Consider the following 16,933-nt stretch of genomic DNA (forward strand, 5'->3'; position numbering starts at 1 on the left):
TTAAAAGTTTCAGTTTCTGCTAGTTGGATGAACTCTTCAGTTTTCCCTCCTGTGTCTAGACTTCACAGTTCTTGAAAAAAAAAAACAAGCCTCACTAATTGGTTCCCCGCCAAAATACAGTAGTTCTCTTGTCCTCTTTTTTAGTTCCCAAATTAATAACTAAAATTAGTGTTCCATTTCATTTCCATGCCAACTGGAAGAATGGTCAAAAAGCTAACAAACAAGCACACTGTGGGTGCCTTGTACTAGTTACAGGCTTACAGCATGTGAAGGAATGTGCATTCCTCTGAATTTTCTTGATTGCTCATCTCATCTCTGTCTAAACTGATAGGAAACATAATTTCATAAGGAAAGAAGATGCAAATGGAAGTTAGTACGTCTTTCATGCTTTTATGCTTATAGTCAATTAGATGGCTCCTAGCTTTTGTCCAATTTTTGTAACTATACTCTTCGATTTACAGTAAGGGGCTAATCTGCCATATTCAAACCACAAGGAGCTAAGTGCCACCTCCCCAAACCCGGGGGGATCTAAATTAAAATTACCTGATAATGCTAATGGAAAATAGTTGCATAATTGAAAAGGCTAGTACCAGATTGGAGCTCATAATATTGCAGTTTGCCAGATTGGAGCTCATAATACTGCAGTTTGCCAGATTGGAGCTCAGAATACTGCAGATTATTTTTTGTTCTCAATAATAATCTGTAATGTTCTTCACCAACAATAACTCAGAAATCACACATATATTACTTAAAAAGAAGCAAAGATCTTTGACAGATCTTTTACACATCCCATGATAAAGAGTAAAAAGGGGTTTATCAGAAGAATTCTCAAATGACTCCTTTTAACCTGTGAAACCATCAGTCAGCACTTGGTGCAGACTGGAGGAATCCCCCGTATGTTGCAGTCACAGGAGGCTTTCTTGCATTTGCTCGTGCAAGCTGCAAAATACAGATTCATTCATCAAACGTCAAAATTTAGAAGCAACAATGACAATGTATGCAAAGCTTTTAACATATATATAATATGGATTGAACTTTTCTGCAAAGAAATTTTGCACTAGTACTAGTGTATTTTAACTCCGTACCTTATTTTTGAGGTTACTAAATCCACTTTATGGGCAGTTACCTCGAATCTCTTTTACGCTGTCAGTACAACAACAACCTAATATAATCTCACAAGCAGGATCTGGGGAAGGTAATGTGTATGCAGACTTTACCCCTACCCTGTGGGGTAGAGAGGCTGTTTCTGAGGTAGAGAGATTGTTTCTAATCTTTTATACTGTCAGTGTATTTTAAATTCCACATAACACAATCACAAAACCAGCGCAACATGAGTTCCTTTGTATAGTTATATTTTATTGTGGAAGATCGTGGGATAACTAGCACACAATCACACACAGCAAATAGAGAAGAAAAGCAAACACAAGAATTTAACGAGGTTCAGCTAAGCTTAATCCTCGGTGCAGAAGCATAGAGAGTTTTCTACTATGAATGAGAATAAAAGCACAATACAATCTATAGAATCACCAACTACAACCCCTATATATAGATCCCAAATGGTCTCAAACTTATTAGAGAAAGGTTTCCCAGTTTGACAAGGACAATAGGTTTTCCTTTCTTAAATCTATTAAGACAATGGGTTTTTTCAAACCTATCGGGATTATGGGTTTCCTAAAAATACAAGAAAATAATGCAAGCCACAAATAACAAATCTTCCCCTTGGCTTGAATTCTCTTCATCAACAAAAACAATGTCTCTCTGCCCTGCTTTTAGCCCTCACAAGGGCTCTACCCATTTCCGCACACCCCAACCAAGTCTAAGAAATGCCTAAACTTGTTAAGAGACTCAATCTGTTCAACCATACCACTAATTCGTTGATTTGGTTCTCTACAAGGAATAGCTTCTGGATAGCTACAACACTCACACGCATCAATGGTCTCTTACTCTCTGCAACTGCCAAAGCAAATCCCACAGAATTCGTATATCTAAGAAGATTCCCATCAACTACGTTTACAAGCCTTTGCGGTCGGTTTATCACTTTCCTCTCTCTGCTTGTTGCAATGCTATATGGTTGATGTTGCACTGGCGCATTAATATTATCATCTTCAAAATATTTTGGACCTCCTCCACTTCCTCTACTTTAGAACTACTGGGTTGAGCTAGTTTAGATTCAATTTCTAACTCTATACGGTCACTGACACCACGATCTATTTCTGCTATTGCCTTCTCCCTCTGACTGTCCAGTGAGGCAGATTCATTGAATGTTACATCCCTACTATAACCTTTCACTCCAGTTGTATACCCTAGAAATATGCATTTCTTTGCCCTCGGCTCAAGTTTTCCATCCCTCACATAAGCATAAGCAAGACAACCAAATGTCCGTAAATTTGAATATCAGCAGGCGAACCGGACCATACCTTAAAAGGAGTTTTGAACTCAATAGCTGTGGATGGAAATCTGTTGACCAAATAACAAGTTGTGTTGATTGCTTCAGTCCAAAAATTCTTGTTAACACATGAGTGTCAAAGCATGTTTCTTGCCCTATCACAAAGTGTTCTGTCCATACGTTCAGCAACACCATTCTGTTGTGGTGATCCGATACAAGTGTGGTGTCTTACTATGCCATCTCTGCTGTAGAAATTATTGAACTCAGAATTAAAAAATTCCAACCCGTTGTTAGTCCGAAGACGCTTAAAAAATACACTCACGCCATCCTTGAGTACATCAATCAAAGTCATAAAATACCTGGCACCACTTTTGGAGGGAACTCTGTTTGGACCCCATAAGTCTGAATGTATATAATCTAACTTGTCTCTGACCGTTGTCTATTTACCAAACACACTATGCTCAAAAAATTTCAAAACTTGATTTTTGTACCCATCCAATGAATTCTGCTTGCTCAACAAAGGCAATCTCTTGTCACTCATATGACCAAGTGGTAAGTGTCACAACTGAGACTAATTCAGATCAACTTTTCTAGAAGCTACAACAACTTCCCTTTCAACTAAACTGGCCTGAATATGATACAATTTAGAATGCAGTTTATCCTTCATGAGTACCTTGGAGCCTTTACACACTTTAAGTATCCCATTCTCGGAGTGAAATTTATACCCTTGATCATCCAAAGTCGAAAGTGTAACGACCCGACTGGAAGTTTTGCTTTCTAGATCCTCGTTCCCCTAAATAAGACTCCTCGTATGTACTTTACTGTTTTATAACTTGCGGGGATGGTTATTCGGGATTTGAAAGGGTTCGAGTTGGAATCGGAACACTTAGTTCTTTAATATTGGCTTTAAAGAGTTAAGTTTGACTTGGGTCAACATTTCTAGTAAACGACCTCGGAACCGGGATTTGACGGTCCCAATAGGTTCGTATGATGATTTTGGGCTTGAGAGTATGTTCGGATCGGGTTTTGGATGACCTGGGAGCGTTTCGGCGCATAAAGTTAAAAGTTGGCGCATTGAAGGTTTTAAAGTTTTTCAAAATTGGTTTGGAGTTATCAAGGTCTGTTTGGGATTCCGAGCCTGGGGATAGTTCCGTATGGTGATTTGTGACTTGCATGCCAAATTTGGTGTCATTCCGAGATGTCTACGTATGATTCGGCGCATTTGGAGCAAGTTGAAAACTTGAAATTCATAATTTGATTCAATTTGGTTTTGGGGTGTAATTCCTAGTTTCGAAGTTGTTTTATGCGTTTCGATAGTTCGAGAAGGTCCTTATTATATTTATGGACTTGCTGGTATGGTTGGACGGGGTCCCGGGGGGCTCGGGTGCGTTCCGGACCGCCCCGAGCTATGTCCCAAAACTGCTGGTGGACCAGTTCTGGTGCATCCGCACCTGCGGCATTTTGACCACAGGTGCGAGCTTTTGACCGCAGAAGCAGCATGGCGTGGGCTGCCCCGGGATCGCAGAAGCGAGGCAGGGACCGCACCTGCGAAAGCATAGGTGCGAAGCAGGGCAAGCGCAGAAGCGGGCTCGCATAAACGAGCCATTGTCCGCAGATGCGGAGGTGGCCAACTGGCGGAGAGCCGCATCTACGATGCATTTTCCGCAGAAGCGGCCAATGTTCCGCAGAAGCGGAAATCGCTGGGCAGTGAGGTTCATTTAAGACGGGACTTAGGCCACTTTTGGTTCATTTATTTCACTTCTTGGGCGATTTGGAGCTTCTTAAAGAGGGGTTTTCACCTAGATATTGAAGGTAAGTAATCTATATCCAATGTAAGTTAAATACATAGATTATGAGTATATTTTAACATGTAAAATTGTGAAAATTATGGGTTTAGTTGAAAAACCTAAGTTTTGATAAAAATGGAATTTAACCACGAAAAAAATTATGGAATTGGGTGAAAACTATATATTTGAGTTCGTGAGGTTATGGGTAACACTTATCTTCGAAAATTTCTGGAATCCGGGCACGTAGGCCCAGGGGTGAATTTTAGGAATCTTCCAATTAGGGGTGGATAATTGCCCTAATAGTTAAATTATGAACTTTTGAGTATATATTGACTTATTTAAATAATATTTGGCTAGTTTCATGTTGTTTGACACCGACTTGAGGATTTAAAGCGTATTTGTGGACCGGAAGTGAGCTAGAGAACGAGGTAATTCCATAATTCCAAGCTATATCATTTTGTTTATTACTATCGGATGACGTCATTTCAATGTTATTTTATAGAAAAAAATTATCAAGTCAATATGCAATTAATTCTACTCTATAAGACTATAATTGAAAAAACAAAGCAACAAATCAGAGCAAACAAAAAAAGGGCTACTGCCTCTGGCCCTCTGCTCTGCCTTTGGTCGAATCTCGAAAAACAGAACCGAAAAAAAAATAAAGCTCTGGTCAAGAAACAAAGCAACGAAAGAAAGAAGAAAAACAAAGCAAAGAAAGAAGAAGAAAAATAGAGCAAAGAAAGAAGAAATGAAGAAGAAAAACAGAGCAAAAAAAAGACAAGAAGAAGAAAGAGCTTATCACTGAAGAAAGAAGAAAGAAGAAGAAAAAGAAAAAAGAAGAAGACAGCAACGGTGAAGATGTGAAGTCGACCAGAGCTGAAATAGAAGGAGAAGAAAGGAGAAGAACAAATGAGAAGAAGAAGAAGAAAAGAAAAGAAAGTAACATACCTGCTGATGGCTGATGATGGAAGAAGAAAATGAAGCCCAAGCCCTAATTTTGTCTCTGAAGGAGAAGAAGTGGTCGCTGCTCATCGCTGAAGGAGAAAAGTGAAACCCAAGCCCTAATTGTGTGTTTTATATAACTCGCTGCCTTTTCTTCCGTTATTTTTAAATAGCGACGCCTCGCAACGCCTCTTGCTACACAGGCAGAGGTGCTCGCTTTTCTGATTTGCAACGTAACAGACCATAAAAGGCGCAGCTGCCTAGCCTCACGCCGCTACACGCTATTAGCGACGTAGCGCTCACTATTTACAACACTGGCCTAATCTTGTAAGAGGAAACTCCTCCTCTTAGGTGTATTGTTGTTGTGAATTACTTGTGTGGGGAGCTACGTACGCACTAGGTAACGAGAGTTCGTGCGTAGCTATATTTCATGAGTTGTCCGAGTAGTCTTAGCTTTACATCGTGCTTTAATTGTACTGTTATGTTTATTATGCATATTAACTGTCCTAAATAAAGCTGAGATTAGGGATTGTACGGTTGAAATTTGTCAATTTAGATTTCTTACTTTTGGGAAGGATTGAGAAATATATAATAAATCTGAGAAATCCATGTTCACTCGCGTCGCAAGTACTTCCGCGAGCGAGGTAAACTTCTCTACTCTCATGGGAGTGGGCTGTTTGCCTCGGTAGCTTAATAGATGCATCTATGATTCGTGCCGATTCGACCCTCGACAGTGCACACAGTATATATTTTGGATCGGGCCGTACGACCTCGGCATAAATCGTGCGTGATAATACTCGGAGCCTAATTATAGTTGACATTATCTTATGGCTTGAGAGGTTATAATTTATTTAATGACAGAAAAATGAATTGGGATTAATAGGTGTTGGCTAGAGAAACTCTTGGAATTTATTATCATTTAAGGAACCATTTATTCACTGCGTGTTATTGTGTTATTATCCTTATTATTTCCATGTTTCATACCTTTTTTTTTGGCAATCCACTAGGCAAGTGCAAAGGCCAATTTTTATAAATAATTAAAAGAAAACAAACATACTAGTTTAGCATGTTTCATACCTGTTTATAATTCGTGCATTTTATTATTGGCCCATAGTAAGTGTCGATGTCGACATCTCGTCACTACTTTTTCGAGGTTAGACCGGATACTTATTGGGTACATGTTGTTTATGTACTCACGCTACACTTCTGCACTAACCGTGCAGGATCTGAGGCAGGTGCATCTGGTAGTCATCCCGGCGCACACTCCTGATACTCCGAGACTTAGTGGTGAGCTACCTTCCGAGTTCGTTCTGCAGCACTCGAAGTCTCTCTTTTGTATTTACTTTCTGTCTACTTTATTTCAGACAGTAGTTTAGTGTTTTGTATATTCTACTAGTAGTTCATACACTTGTGACACCAGGTCTCGGAATTATGCTAATAGACACTTGATGATTTTGAGTATTTATTTCACCACACTTGTTCTTATAATTTTTACACTTTATTTCATTAGATTTCTCACATCTTACTTATTTAAGAATTAAAAATTAACTATTTCTAAAATGTTAAAAAGAATGGATACATGGTTAGTTCACCGTTGGCTTGCCTAGCGGCGACGTTGGGCGCCATCACGACCTATAGGGTAAATGGGTTGTGACAGAAAGGGAAATCAAATTTCTCTTTATCCAAGGAACATGTCAACACTCTATGTTTCTGATAATTCCATCGAACATTCTCAATCTGATGTTATCAATCCCCTCTACTAGTAATGGATTATCATCTCCCATGTAGACAATCACACTCATCTGGTTGTAAGCTGCAAACCAATTCTTGTGTGGACACATGCGAAAAGTAGCACCAGAATCAAGAACCCAGGAATTCTGCCCATGACTAGAACTCACCGCACATACTTCCCCAACATAGTCACTATCATCAGAATTATTGCCAGTGTCAACAATATTTATTGAGTTATCTATTTTCTGCTTCCCTCTTTTCTCTTTCAGTTGGGGACAATTCTTTTGTAGTGACCTCGCTCCCCGCACTCATAACAGTTATGCTTATTTGCTCTAGACTTCGATTTAGCGGTTGACTTTTTCCTGTTAAAGTCCTTTTGTTATGTTCTTCATTTACTCACAAGACCCTCTCAATAGGGGTGGGCATAATACCGGCCAAATCGAAAAACCAGCCAAACCGTAAATTTCGATTTTCTGGTGTCGATTTAATTAGTTATTTGGTCGGTGTTATTTTTATAAATTATTAAATTTCGGTATTCTGTGCGGTTAACGATTTTGGTGTTTCGGTTTTCGGTTAAACCGAAAAACCGAAGTTTGCAGCATGCAATACAGCCAAAGGGATAGTTATTAGTTAGGCATTGGTTTGTCGGGGGGAATTCTTCATTCTTTGCCTCCCCATTTTTGTGACTCTCTTTTCTGCTGCTTTTACGTGCAATTGTACTACACAAAAATTTTGTCAATACATCATCACTTCACTGAACCTAAACTCTAATTACCACAATTGTAGATTGTAAAGATCCGTAGTCTACATCGGATATAATGTACCCAATGTTAGTCGATGCCTGCTGAGGCATAGAGTATGCAAGATTTCCAATGTTACAATGTAACAGAAAAGCGAGCAGTCTATGAGTCAACACATAAAAATCTTGCATCGTTAATAACCGGAAATAACCGAACTGAACCTTGGAAAAACCGCACCGAACCGTAAATACTTTGGTATGGTTTGGTTATTAATATTACAAAACCGAAAATCGATAAACCGAACCGTACTTTCATACTAACCGACCGAACCGATCGACGCCCACCCCTACCTCTCAATTCTGCTGTCTGGAAAGCTTTTTTTTAACTCTTTAGATTTTAGTGCATTACTAACATCTTCCAGAGAAATGTTGTCTTTCCCATATAGCAGCGTATCGGCAAAAAGAATCATAAGACGGTGGTAAAGAACATAACACAATTAGGGCATAATCCTCACTCTTAATTTTGATATCCACGTTCTTCAAGTCTATTATAATTGAATTAAACTCATCAAGGTGAGTTTTAATAGGTGTACCTTCGTTCATACGGAGATTGTATAACCTCTTTTCATGTAAAGCCGGTTTGTCAATGATTTCTTAGAATAGAGATCTTCCAACTTCTTCCAAGTCGTTGCCGCAGAAGTTTCTTCAACAATTTCCCGAAGAATGCTATCTGTAACACTCATGATGATCGCACTCAAAGCCCTCTCCTTTAGGTCTGCCTTCTCTGTCTCTTTCATCTCTTTAGGAAAATCCTCATCAATTGTCTTCCATAACCCTTGTAACATCAGGGACGATTTCATCCTAATCTTGACTGAAACTAGAACTCCCGTCAAATTTCTCTATTTCATATTTTGTTGAAGATGATGAAGACATCTTAACTCTAGATTATATGTAGAAATCCAAACCTTGCTCTGATACCAATTGTTGTAGAAGATCGTGTGTTAACTAGAACACAATCACACACAAAGCAAATAGAGAAGAAAAAATTAACATAAGGATTTAACGAGGTTCGCCTAAGCCTAATCCTCGAGCCAGAAGTAGAGAGAGTTTTTCACTATGAATGAAAAGAAAAGCACAATACAATCTATAGAATCCCTAACTACAACCCATATATATAGATCACAAATAGTCTCAAACCTATTAGAGAAAGGTTTCCCAATTTGACAAGGACAATAGGTTTTCCTTCCCAAATCTGTTAGGACAATGGGTTTTCCATATAGATTATGGGTATCCTAAAAATGCAAAGAAATAATTCATGTCACAAATAACATATTTGTCATGAGAAAAGGCGGATAAAAACACATGTTATTTGACGGCTAATAGTAAAACATCTGCTGGCTGCAAAGTTAAAAGAGAATGGGAGAAATGTAGACAGTTAGTAGTACGGTGAACAATAACATCTAGTGCTCGTCCATGTTGCAGACGGCTGACAATAAGCAGTTGTTGGCCATTTGCTCCAGCTCCACACGAGTTATGGAGGCTAACAGAACAAGAACCAAGGCGATTGTGAGAAACTTTATCATGGTTTCACAAATCTAAAGAAGCAAAACCAGGAACTTGCAGCTTATAGTGTTGGAGATGTTCTGTTTTAATATGACCAGACAGTTCTATACATAAAAAATGCTGGTGCTTGCAAAACTAGCAGAAGAAAGCACCCAAGTCAAGTTAGTAAATGCAGCAAACCGAGCAAGTATGACCAAATAAAATTTCCTTAATTATACATCATCTTTCTTTTCTTGGATGGAATTCATACCAGGAATTAAAGTTTTAACGAATTAAGCAATTCTTTAATCATATTAACATGGTAATAATAATAACAACAACAACAACCCAGTAAAATCCCATAAGAAACATGGTAATAAGATCAATTAAAACATATACTAATAGCATTTCCACTTTAGACAATTGCTAATATCCAAAAACACAGTGGGAAAAAAGGTAAATTCATGAAAAAGGGAACAAGACAGACTTTTGGAATTTTAGCCAAGAAAATCATTGATCAGAACCATATATGGTTGTTTAATCAATGCAATGTTAATTTTCATACCAATTCTGAGTTGAGCTTTCAAGGGTTTAATCAAAATCTACAGATAGCCTTCATAATCCTTTTTTAGATATTGCTTAAAGATGAAGCGGAAGTGCAAACAAGAGAGAGAGAGAGAGAGAGCTAATGTTCTAAAACTCAAAAGATATCGTGGTACTGTAGTGCAAAAGAAATTACCAATCTATTTTGACGAATTTGATGTGTAGCGCCATATGATGCCTCCTACTAGGTTATTTACGGCATGAGCAGCCATTGGCACAAGAAGAGTTGATGATAAAATTGTAGCATAACCATACGCAATTCCAACAAATGTGGCCCTGAAATTAGAATAGCTGTAAAATTCAGTCTCACCACCCTTCTTCAGCATCATAATTCAAGCAATGGATATAAACTTGGTCTTGAGCCTTACGTCTTTCTTTATAAGACTCTAGTAAATGGACAAGAAAAGGACAACAAGTTATTGTCACTTGTTTTAAAATGAAATTCTACGTTCCGGGCCATTAAAAACCTCTTTTAGCATCACCTCGATTTGCGTGCGCAGTCCGGGCGCACAGCCGGAAAGCCTATATGTGAAAATCTGTGAAAAATGATAAATTTTGACTATAAAATGAGTTAATTTGACTTCGGTCAACGTTTTGAGTAAACGGACCCGGACCCGTGAATTGACGGTCCCGGAGGGTCCGTAGGAATATATGGGACTTGGGCGTATGCCCGGAATCGAATTCCGAGGTCCAAGTCCGAGAAATGAATTTTTGAAGAATTGTTTTCTGAAATTGTTTATAAAGTTTGGAAATGAATTTTGATAAGAACATGTTGGTATCGGGCCCGTATTTTGGTTCTGGCGCCCGGTACAAGTCTTATATATGATTTAAGATGATTCTGTGAAGTTTGGTAAGAAATGGAATTCGTTTGACGTGATTCGGACCTTAATTGCAAAATTTGATGTTTAAGAAGTTTTGATAAATTTCATTGATATTGAGGTTTAATTTGATGTTTCTGATGTTATTTTGGTGATATGAGTACACGAATAAGTTCGTGGGATGTTTTTGAGGTTGTGTGTATATATGGTTTGGAGCCCCGAGGGCTCGGGTGAGTTTTGGATAGGCCACGGGGAGCATTTGGAACTTAGAAAAATTGCAGAATTTTAGCTGGTGTGCCCAAGCCTGCAGGCTTCGCATAATGCGAAGGCTGGATCGCAAATGCGAAACCAGCCCAGGCCTACCTTGGCTCGCAAATGCGAAGATTTGCCAATGGGCCAGTGATCGCAAATGCGACCTATGTATCGCAAATGCGACACTATTTTCGCAAATGCGAAAGTTCAGCATTTCTGAAGGGTTCGCAAATACGAACCCTGTTTCGCAATTCCCAAGTTAGCAGAGGTCGGGGTTTGCGAACCCCTGTTCGCATTTCCCATACATGCGACCTACAACTTTTATACTTAACCGATTTTAAACCCATTTTTCATATCCTCTCAAAACATAAACACCCTAGGACGATTTTTCAAAGGCTTCTGCTTCTCCAAATCAATTGTAAGTCGTTTTTAACTAGTTTTCTTCGATCATTAACATCTTTTAACATGATTTCAACTAAAAATCAATGATTTTCATGAGGGAAATTGGGTGTTTTGGGTAGAACCTGGATTTTTTAAAAATTGGGAATTTGGACCTTGATTTGAGATCCGATTTCAAGACAAATCATATATTTGGGTTCGTGGGGGAATAAGTAATTGGGTTCTGGTTCGAACTTTGGGTTTTGACCATGTGGGCCCGGGGGCGATTTTTGACATTTTGGGTAAAACTTTAGAAAACTCATTTTCATGCATTGGGATTGATTCATTTAGCATTTATTGATGTAATTAAGTAACTTGTGACTAGATACGAGCGAATTGGTGGCGGAATCAAGGGGTAAAGCTATAGTTGAATCGTGAATTGTGTTCGTGGCATCGAGGTAAGTAGTTTGTCTAACCTTGTGTGGGGGACCTTCCCCTTAGGATATGATATATTTGATAATTGAAATGCCTTGTACATAAGGTGACGAGCGTGTACTTGAGCTAATTGTTGAAAATCCGTTTTTTTTTCCTTAAGTATTTCAATTGAGTTCTTTTTCCTGTTTTATTCTACTTGTGAATTTAGTCTGTTGCTAGTTTAGAAAAGCATGTTTAGTTGACTTAATTGACTATTTGTTTAAACTGCCTTAATTGCATTATGTGAAGCATGTTAGGCTAGGATTAACTGTTTACTTGGTACGAAATTTAGCTTAATTGAGTATTCTGGTGTTGCTGCTGTGTGTATTTACTTTGGGACTACGAGACGGCATCCCGGGAGATCCCTTGTATGTATTTATGATCTGAATTGAGGTGCAGGATACCAAGAGATCCCTGGCACGTACATTGAGGATACCAAGAGATCCTCGGGATACCGAGAGATCCCTAGCATATATTGAAGATACTAAGAGATCCTCGGGATACCAAGAGATCACTAGCATATATTGAGGATACCAAGAGATCCTCGGGATACCAAGAGATCCCTAGCATACATTGAGGATACCAAGAGATCCCTAGCATACATTGAGGATACCAAGAGATCCCTAGCATACATTGAGGATACCAAGAGATCCTCGGGATACCAAGAGATCCCCGGTTATCATCCTTGTTATGAGTGGTACTTCCTTGTGGTTTGCCTTCATCTCTGTTTCCGTTATTGTACTCTTATTATCTTGTATAGATTCTTACTGTAGATTCTCAATTCCACTGCTTATCTTATCCTGTCATCTTTATATTTTATTTAACCTCAGTAGGGCCCTGACCTTCCTCGTCACTACCCAACCGAGGTTAGGCTGGCAATTACTGAGTACCGGTGTGGTGTACTCATGCCTCTTCTGCGCATGTTTTTCATGTGCAGATCCAGGTACTTCTACTCAGGCCTACCATCCTTGAGGGAGGGGACTACTTAGAGACTTCGAGGTACATCTGTCGCGTCTACAGACCGAGTCCCTTTCTATTCCTGCCTTTTTGTATTTAGCCCTTCTGTACTTTCTGTTCTGATTAGACAAATTCCGGAGTTAGAGTTATGTAGTATTTCCTTTTCTTAGCTTGTGATTCGTGGGTTTCCGGGTCTTGAATTTAGATATTGGTTTTGAGATCTATATAAATATGGTGTATGCCGAGCGGCACATTTAACACTATTATTGCCTTATTTCTGTTTTTAAATTGTTTTACTTCCGCAAGTTTGGTTATCTTCCGCAAGTTTAGGCTTACATAGTCGTAGAGACTAGGTGCCGTCACGATGGTTCACGGAGGGCGAACCGGGGTCGTGACAGTTATATTGTGAAATATCATGTCATGAGCACAAGGACACCTCATGATAGAAAAGGGAAAAAGAAACTATAGACTTGTATCTGGAAATTTGCTTAGATATGATTATCTACGGAAAATACCGCAGTTGGAGCATAAGTTTTAAAAAAATACCAGACAGCAAAGGAGTATTTTCGACCACTGCCCAAGTGTAATATCCCAAATATGGAAGCAACTGCCACGACACTCTGCCAATTGATGCCAAAAAGTGGTAGCAGTGCACCACGGAAAAGAAGCTCCTGTGTCATTGAGATACCCATACAAGCTTGTAATCAGTTCTGAAATTTCAAGATGAAGAACTCATTTAGCAGTTTAAAGAAGTAACGTAATTGAGAAGTACAACGAAAGACTTTCTATGCATACCTCACTAATGCCTGGAAGGAGTGATACCACTATGTAATCCAATGGTTCAAGTGAACTTAAGACCTGAAATGGAATTTATTTTTCTTCAGAATAGCAAGAAAGCTAAGTTTAACAGAATATAGCACAAGTTTGCATTTATGCTAAGGGCAGCAGAAAGTCAAGATTAAATAAAGTTGATCAGAAACTGTTGGATTTGCATGTATTGAAAACCCCCCACCCCACCCCACAGAAAAAAAAAATCACACATTATATTTTCAAAGAGAGTAGGCAATAAGACAAAAGCTCGAATTAATTTGTGCGAGAATATGTACCTGGCTATTTGCTGCTTCACTAGACTCGGCAAAATCCGGCCAAATCTTCAGCAGTAAGTACCGACAAGAGGATACCAGTATTACCAATCCAGTAATCAACTCAACATGCCACATCTGGAAAGTCACTGTAGAGAGAGCTATCATCATTGAAAATTATATAAACTGGAACTGATGAGACCCATCAGTTAAGACGTTGCGACACTTCAGCATTAAAAAGAGAGAAGTTCCTATGACAGGGCCATGGTGTCCTCTCAACTTACAGTACACTCGTGATAAATTAAAAAGATCGGCGTGTTAATCAGGGGGAAATTATAGATCCCAAGTTTCTAAATGTACTCAAGGAAAAACTAGTACAAAGCACAATTACTTTGCAGTCGTTGATGTAAGATAAAACCTTAAATAAACCATCCTGAGTTAGTCAAAGCTTAAGAAGGCATCCTTAGTAGATACAAACAAGAGAAAATATAAGGTGAAACATCACACATCGAAGATCATTATAAATGAGAGAAAATTATCATGAAGCTAGTTGGTAGCTGGAGAATAGCACAAGGTCAATGAGCTTGGGAAAAACTATTGCGCTGCATAGGGTTATTTCAACACCTTAGCTACGGACACAAAATTCACAGACAAATTAATGCCATTGATATTATTTTCAGACCAATTTCTTCTTTACCAAATTCTTGAGAGGTTTATCAATATAACAAGTACTTTCAATAAGGTGTCGGAAATCTCACAAACTACTGCAGAGAGAAGAAAGCTTCTCAGACTTACATGGTATTTTGACAGAACAGTCAACAATTGGCAACCCACCTCCTGATGCAACATGAGAAACCTGCAATTCAACCAATTCAGAATAAGGTACTTTCCTTTCATGGATTTCAAAAATCTAAGTGTCACTAACACCAAATAGTAAAAGAAATTATCAATCTAAGCATAATGCTTAGTAGTCTTCACAATACGAATGAAACTTAGATGATAGAATCAAACACAACTTTGCTAGTACTAACAATTCAATTTCTTATCACATGAAGTGTAAGCATAGCACTCTGCTTGTGCATACAAAAAGCAGTAACATATTGTTTTCAAAATATGAACACATACAGTAAGTAACATCCTTGAGCTGAGAGAAAAAGTGTACCTCTCGAATTACGACACCTAGAAGACCAATAAATCCAGAAGTGATTATGCATGCCTGAAGCACAGAACCTCTAGATGGGATCATCGGCACAGAAGTCCCAGCCTCTGAAGTGTCAAGAAGGGATATGTTCTTCTTGCTATCTTCAACATAATCTGGATTAACATCATCACTTAACAGATACTTATCGGGTACTGCAGTATCAGTTTTCTCTGTTTTCCCTTTTTTTCTTGATTTCTTAACAGACCTCTGACTTGCAAATGCCCTTACATTGGTTTTAAATCTCTGTATTATGAGGAGTAAGCATAGTCAGTAGTCCAAGATATACATGAGTTCAAGGGATTATTTCACCTATGGTTACTGAACATCACCCACTACAATAGTAAAAAAAATCACAAAACTACTTTTTGTCATATTAAAGTAACAGAAATTTTTCCAATATTAAAAGTAAAGGCATAAAACTATTTTTTGTCACAAAAGTAAACTGAATGTTACCACCATAACAGTAAAATCACCTTAATGGGTAGACTTGGTCATTACAGTGGGTAAAGTTATTGACTTCAATACTTTTGTGCCTTTATAGTTATAGTGGATAAAGTTCACTAACCATACAACAACAACAGCAACATAGCCCGAGTATTATCCCACATTGTGGGGTCTGGGGAGGGTAGTGTGTACGCATACCTTATCCCTACCTCCTGTGAGGATAGAGAGGCTGTTTCCAATAGACCCTCGGCAAAGTTCACTAACCATACCTAAATAGAAATTGACCTGAATTTAAGTGAACATAAAATACATGTTTTAAGAACTCACACAGCATAATACAGGGGGCACGGGCCTGAGTGAACTGTTCGAATCACCAAACTTCCTACCAGATAGAATTTCAGCTGTATTTATAAGAGTAAAGCACAATTAAAAACAGATAAAAGATTGTCCTTTTACATAAACGCATAAAGAAATTGCTTAGCATCTTTTGGTTTTCTTCCAAGATTCTTGTTTCTTACTAATGGACATGGATTTCACCATATTCCAAGAAATGGACAGAGGAAAACTTACATGCAGTGGCAATAGTCCAACAGTAGTTTATAGTAAGTGAACCCATTGATGATTGCTTGAAAGCTGAATTATAGAATTCTAACAAGATTTTTCCCTCACTTGAAGGTTTTTTTCTGTTTTACATTTTATCAGTAGAAGATGAAAGAGGAAGAAAGGAGAATGGTTAAATGTAGACCAACAATTTTTTTTATTTATAGAAAATACTGTAATTCCCAAACTCCTTTTTGCCGATGACACTTGATAGAAATTTGTGCACGTCGACTATGTATTACAGTTGTAGAGTTGTAGGCTAGGAGCTAGTTGACTCTTGCGTTACTTTGTTCCATTGTGAGCCTAGTCTGGTAAGGTTTTAATTGAAAATTAGTAGGGGCATTGTCGTGTCTTAATATTTTTTCTTTTCGGTGCTAGATCTATTTACTAGCCATCATTTCTGTCTTGTATTTTTCTTATGCATTTTAGGTTCCTATTTTTCCTATGATCTCTACGGTGAAACTAATATTCTCCCCTTTTGTTTTTCTTGTTTTTCTTATTATCTTGAGCCGAGGATCTTTCGGAAACAGTCTCTACCCATTTGGGATAGGAATAAGGTCTGCGTACATACTACCCTCCTCATACCTCACTTATGGGATTTTTCTTCAACCGTTGAAGAAAGGGGCTAAACAAAAATTGGTCCAAATTGTGTGGTCCAAATTCTTCGCGAGCCGAAACCGTCGCCCTATGACATATACACTCATATCTCTCGGTAAAAGCATTTGCATATAACACTACCTCTATGTAATAGCTAAAAAATTTCGAACTAATTTTTTGTATTATATTTTACTTCTCTATAACAACCGTTTACCTATAACAATAATAACCAACTTTATAATAATATGCTCTATGTGAAAATTTTGTGTTCTTTTTTTATAATATAATAATTAACCATCTTTAAAAATAGAATATTCCATTCGTCTCAAATTATCTATCATATTTTTTTTTACACAACCCTTAAGAAACATTAATTAGAAGGAGATTTTGACTATTTTAC

The 16,933-nt window shown here is 38.1% G+C and overlaps 1 protein-coding gene across 2 annotated transcripts; it reads right to left on the reverse strand.

The window, feature by feature from the left end:
• Positions 1-594: 594 nt before the first annotated feature.
• Positions 595-16,122, reverse strand: LOC104218741 (uncharacterized). Of its 2 annotated transcripts, XM_009769302.2 has the most exons (9): positions 15,907-16,122; positions 15,664-15,737; positions 14,854-15,135; positions 14,487-14,547; positions 13,716-13,840; positions 13,405-13,467; positions 13,156-13,280; positions 9,867-10,006; positions 595-939 (listed from the first exon to the last, which is right to left on the reverse strand). In XM_009769302.2, the coding sequence occupies exons 1-8, from the start codon at positions 15,950-15,952 to the stop codon at positions 9,871-9,873; spliced, it is 912 nt and encodes a 303-aa protein (XP_009767604.1). In that variant the 5' UTR covers positions 15,953-16,122; the 3' UTR covers positions 595-939; positions 9,867-9,870. The 2 variants fall into 2 exon arrangements, with proteins under 2 accessions (XP_009767604.1, XP_070020997.1); XM_070164896.1 differs by lacking the exons at positions 15,664-15,737; positions 15,907-16,122 and adding an exon at positions 15,535-15,620.
• Between the last annotated feature and the right edge of the window lie 811 nt (positions 16,123-16,933).

The sequence above is a fragment of the Nicotiana sylvestris genome, chromosome 12 (genome assembly GCF_000393655.2).
Source record: "Nicotiana sylvestris chromosome 12, ASM39365v2, whole genome shotgun sequence".
Classification (NCBI taxonomy): Eukaryota; Viridiplantae; Streptophyta; class Magnoliopsida; order Solanales; family Solanaceae; genus Nicotiana; species Nicotiana sylvestris.

What these genes read in the sequence shown, in the direction of transcription:
- LOC104218741 (XM_009769302.2), bottom strand. Translation starts at nt 15,952, where the DNA reads ATGGGTTCACTTACTATAAACTACTGTTGGACTATTGCCACTGCAT. An exon ending in TGCCCCCTGTATTATGCTGT is followed by an intron (nt 15,136 to 15,663) that starts GTGAGTTCTTAA and finishes CTCATAATACAG; the next exon opens with AGATTTAAAACCAATGTAAG. An exon ending in TAGGTGTCGTAATTCGAGAG is followed by an intron (nt 14,548 to 14,853) that starts GTACACTTTTTC and finishes GTTGAATTGCAG; the next exon opens with GTTTCTCATGTTGCATCAGG.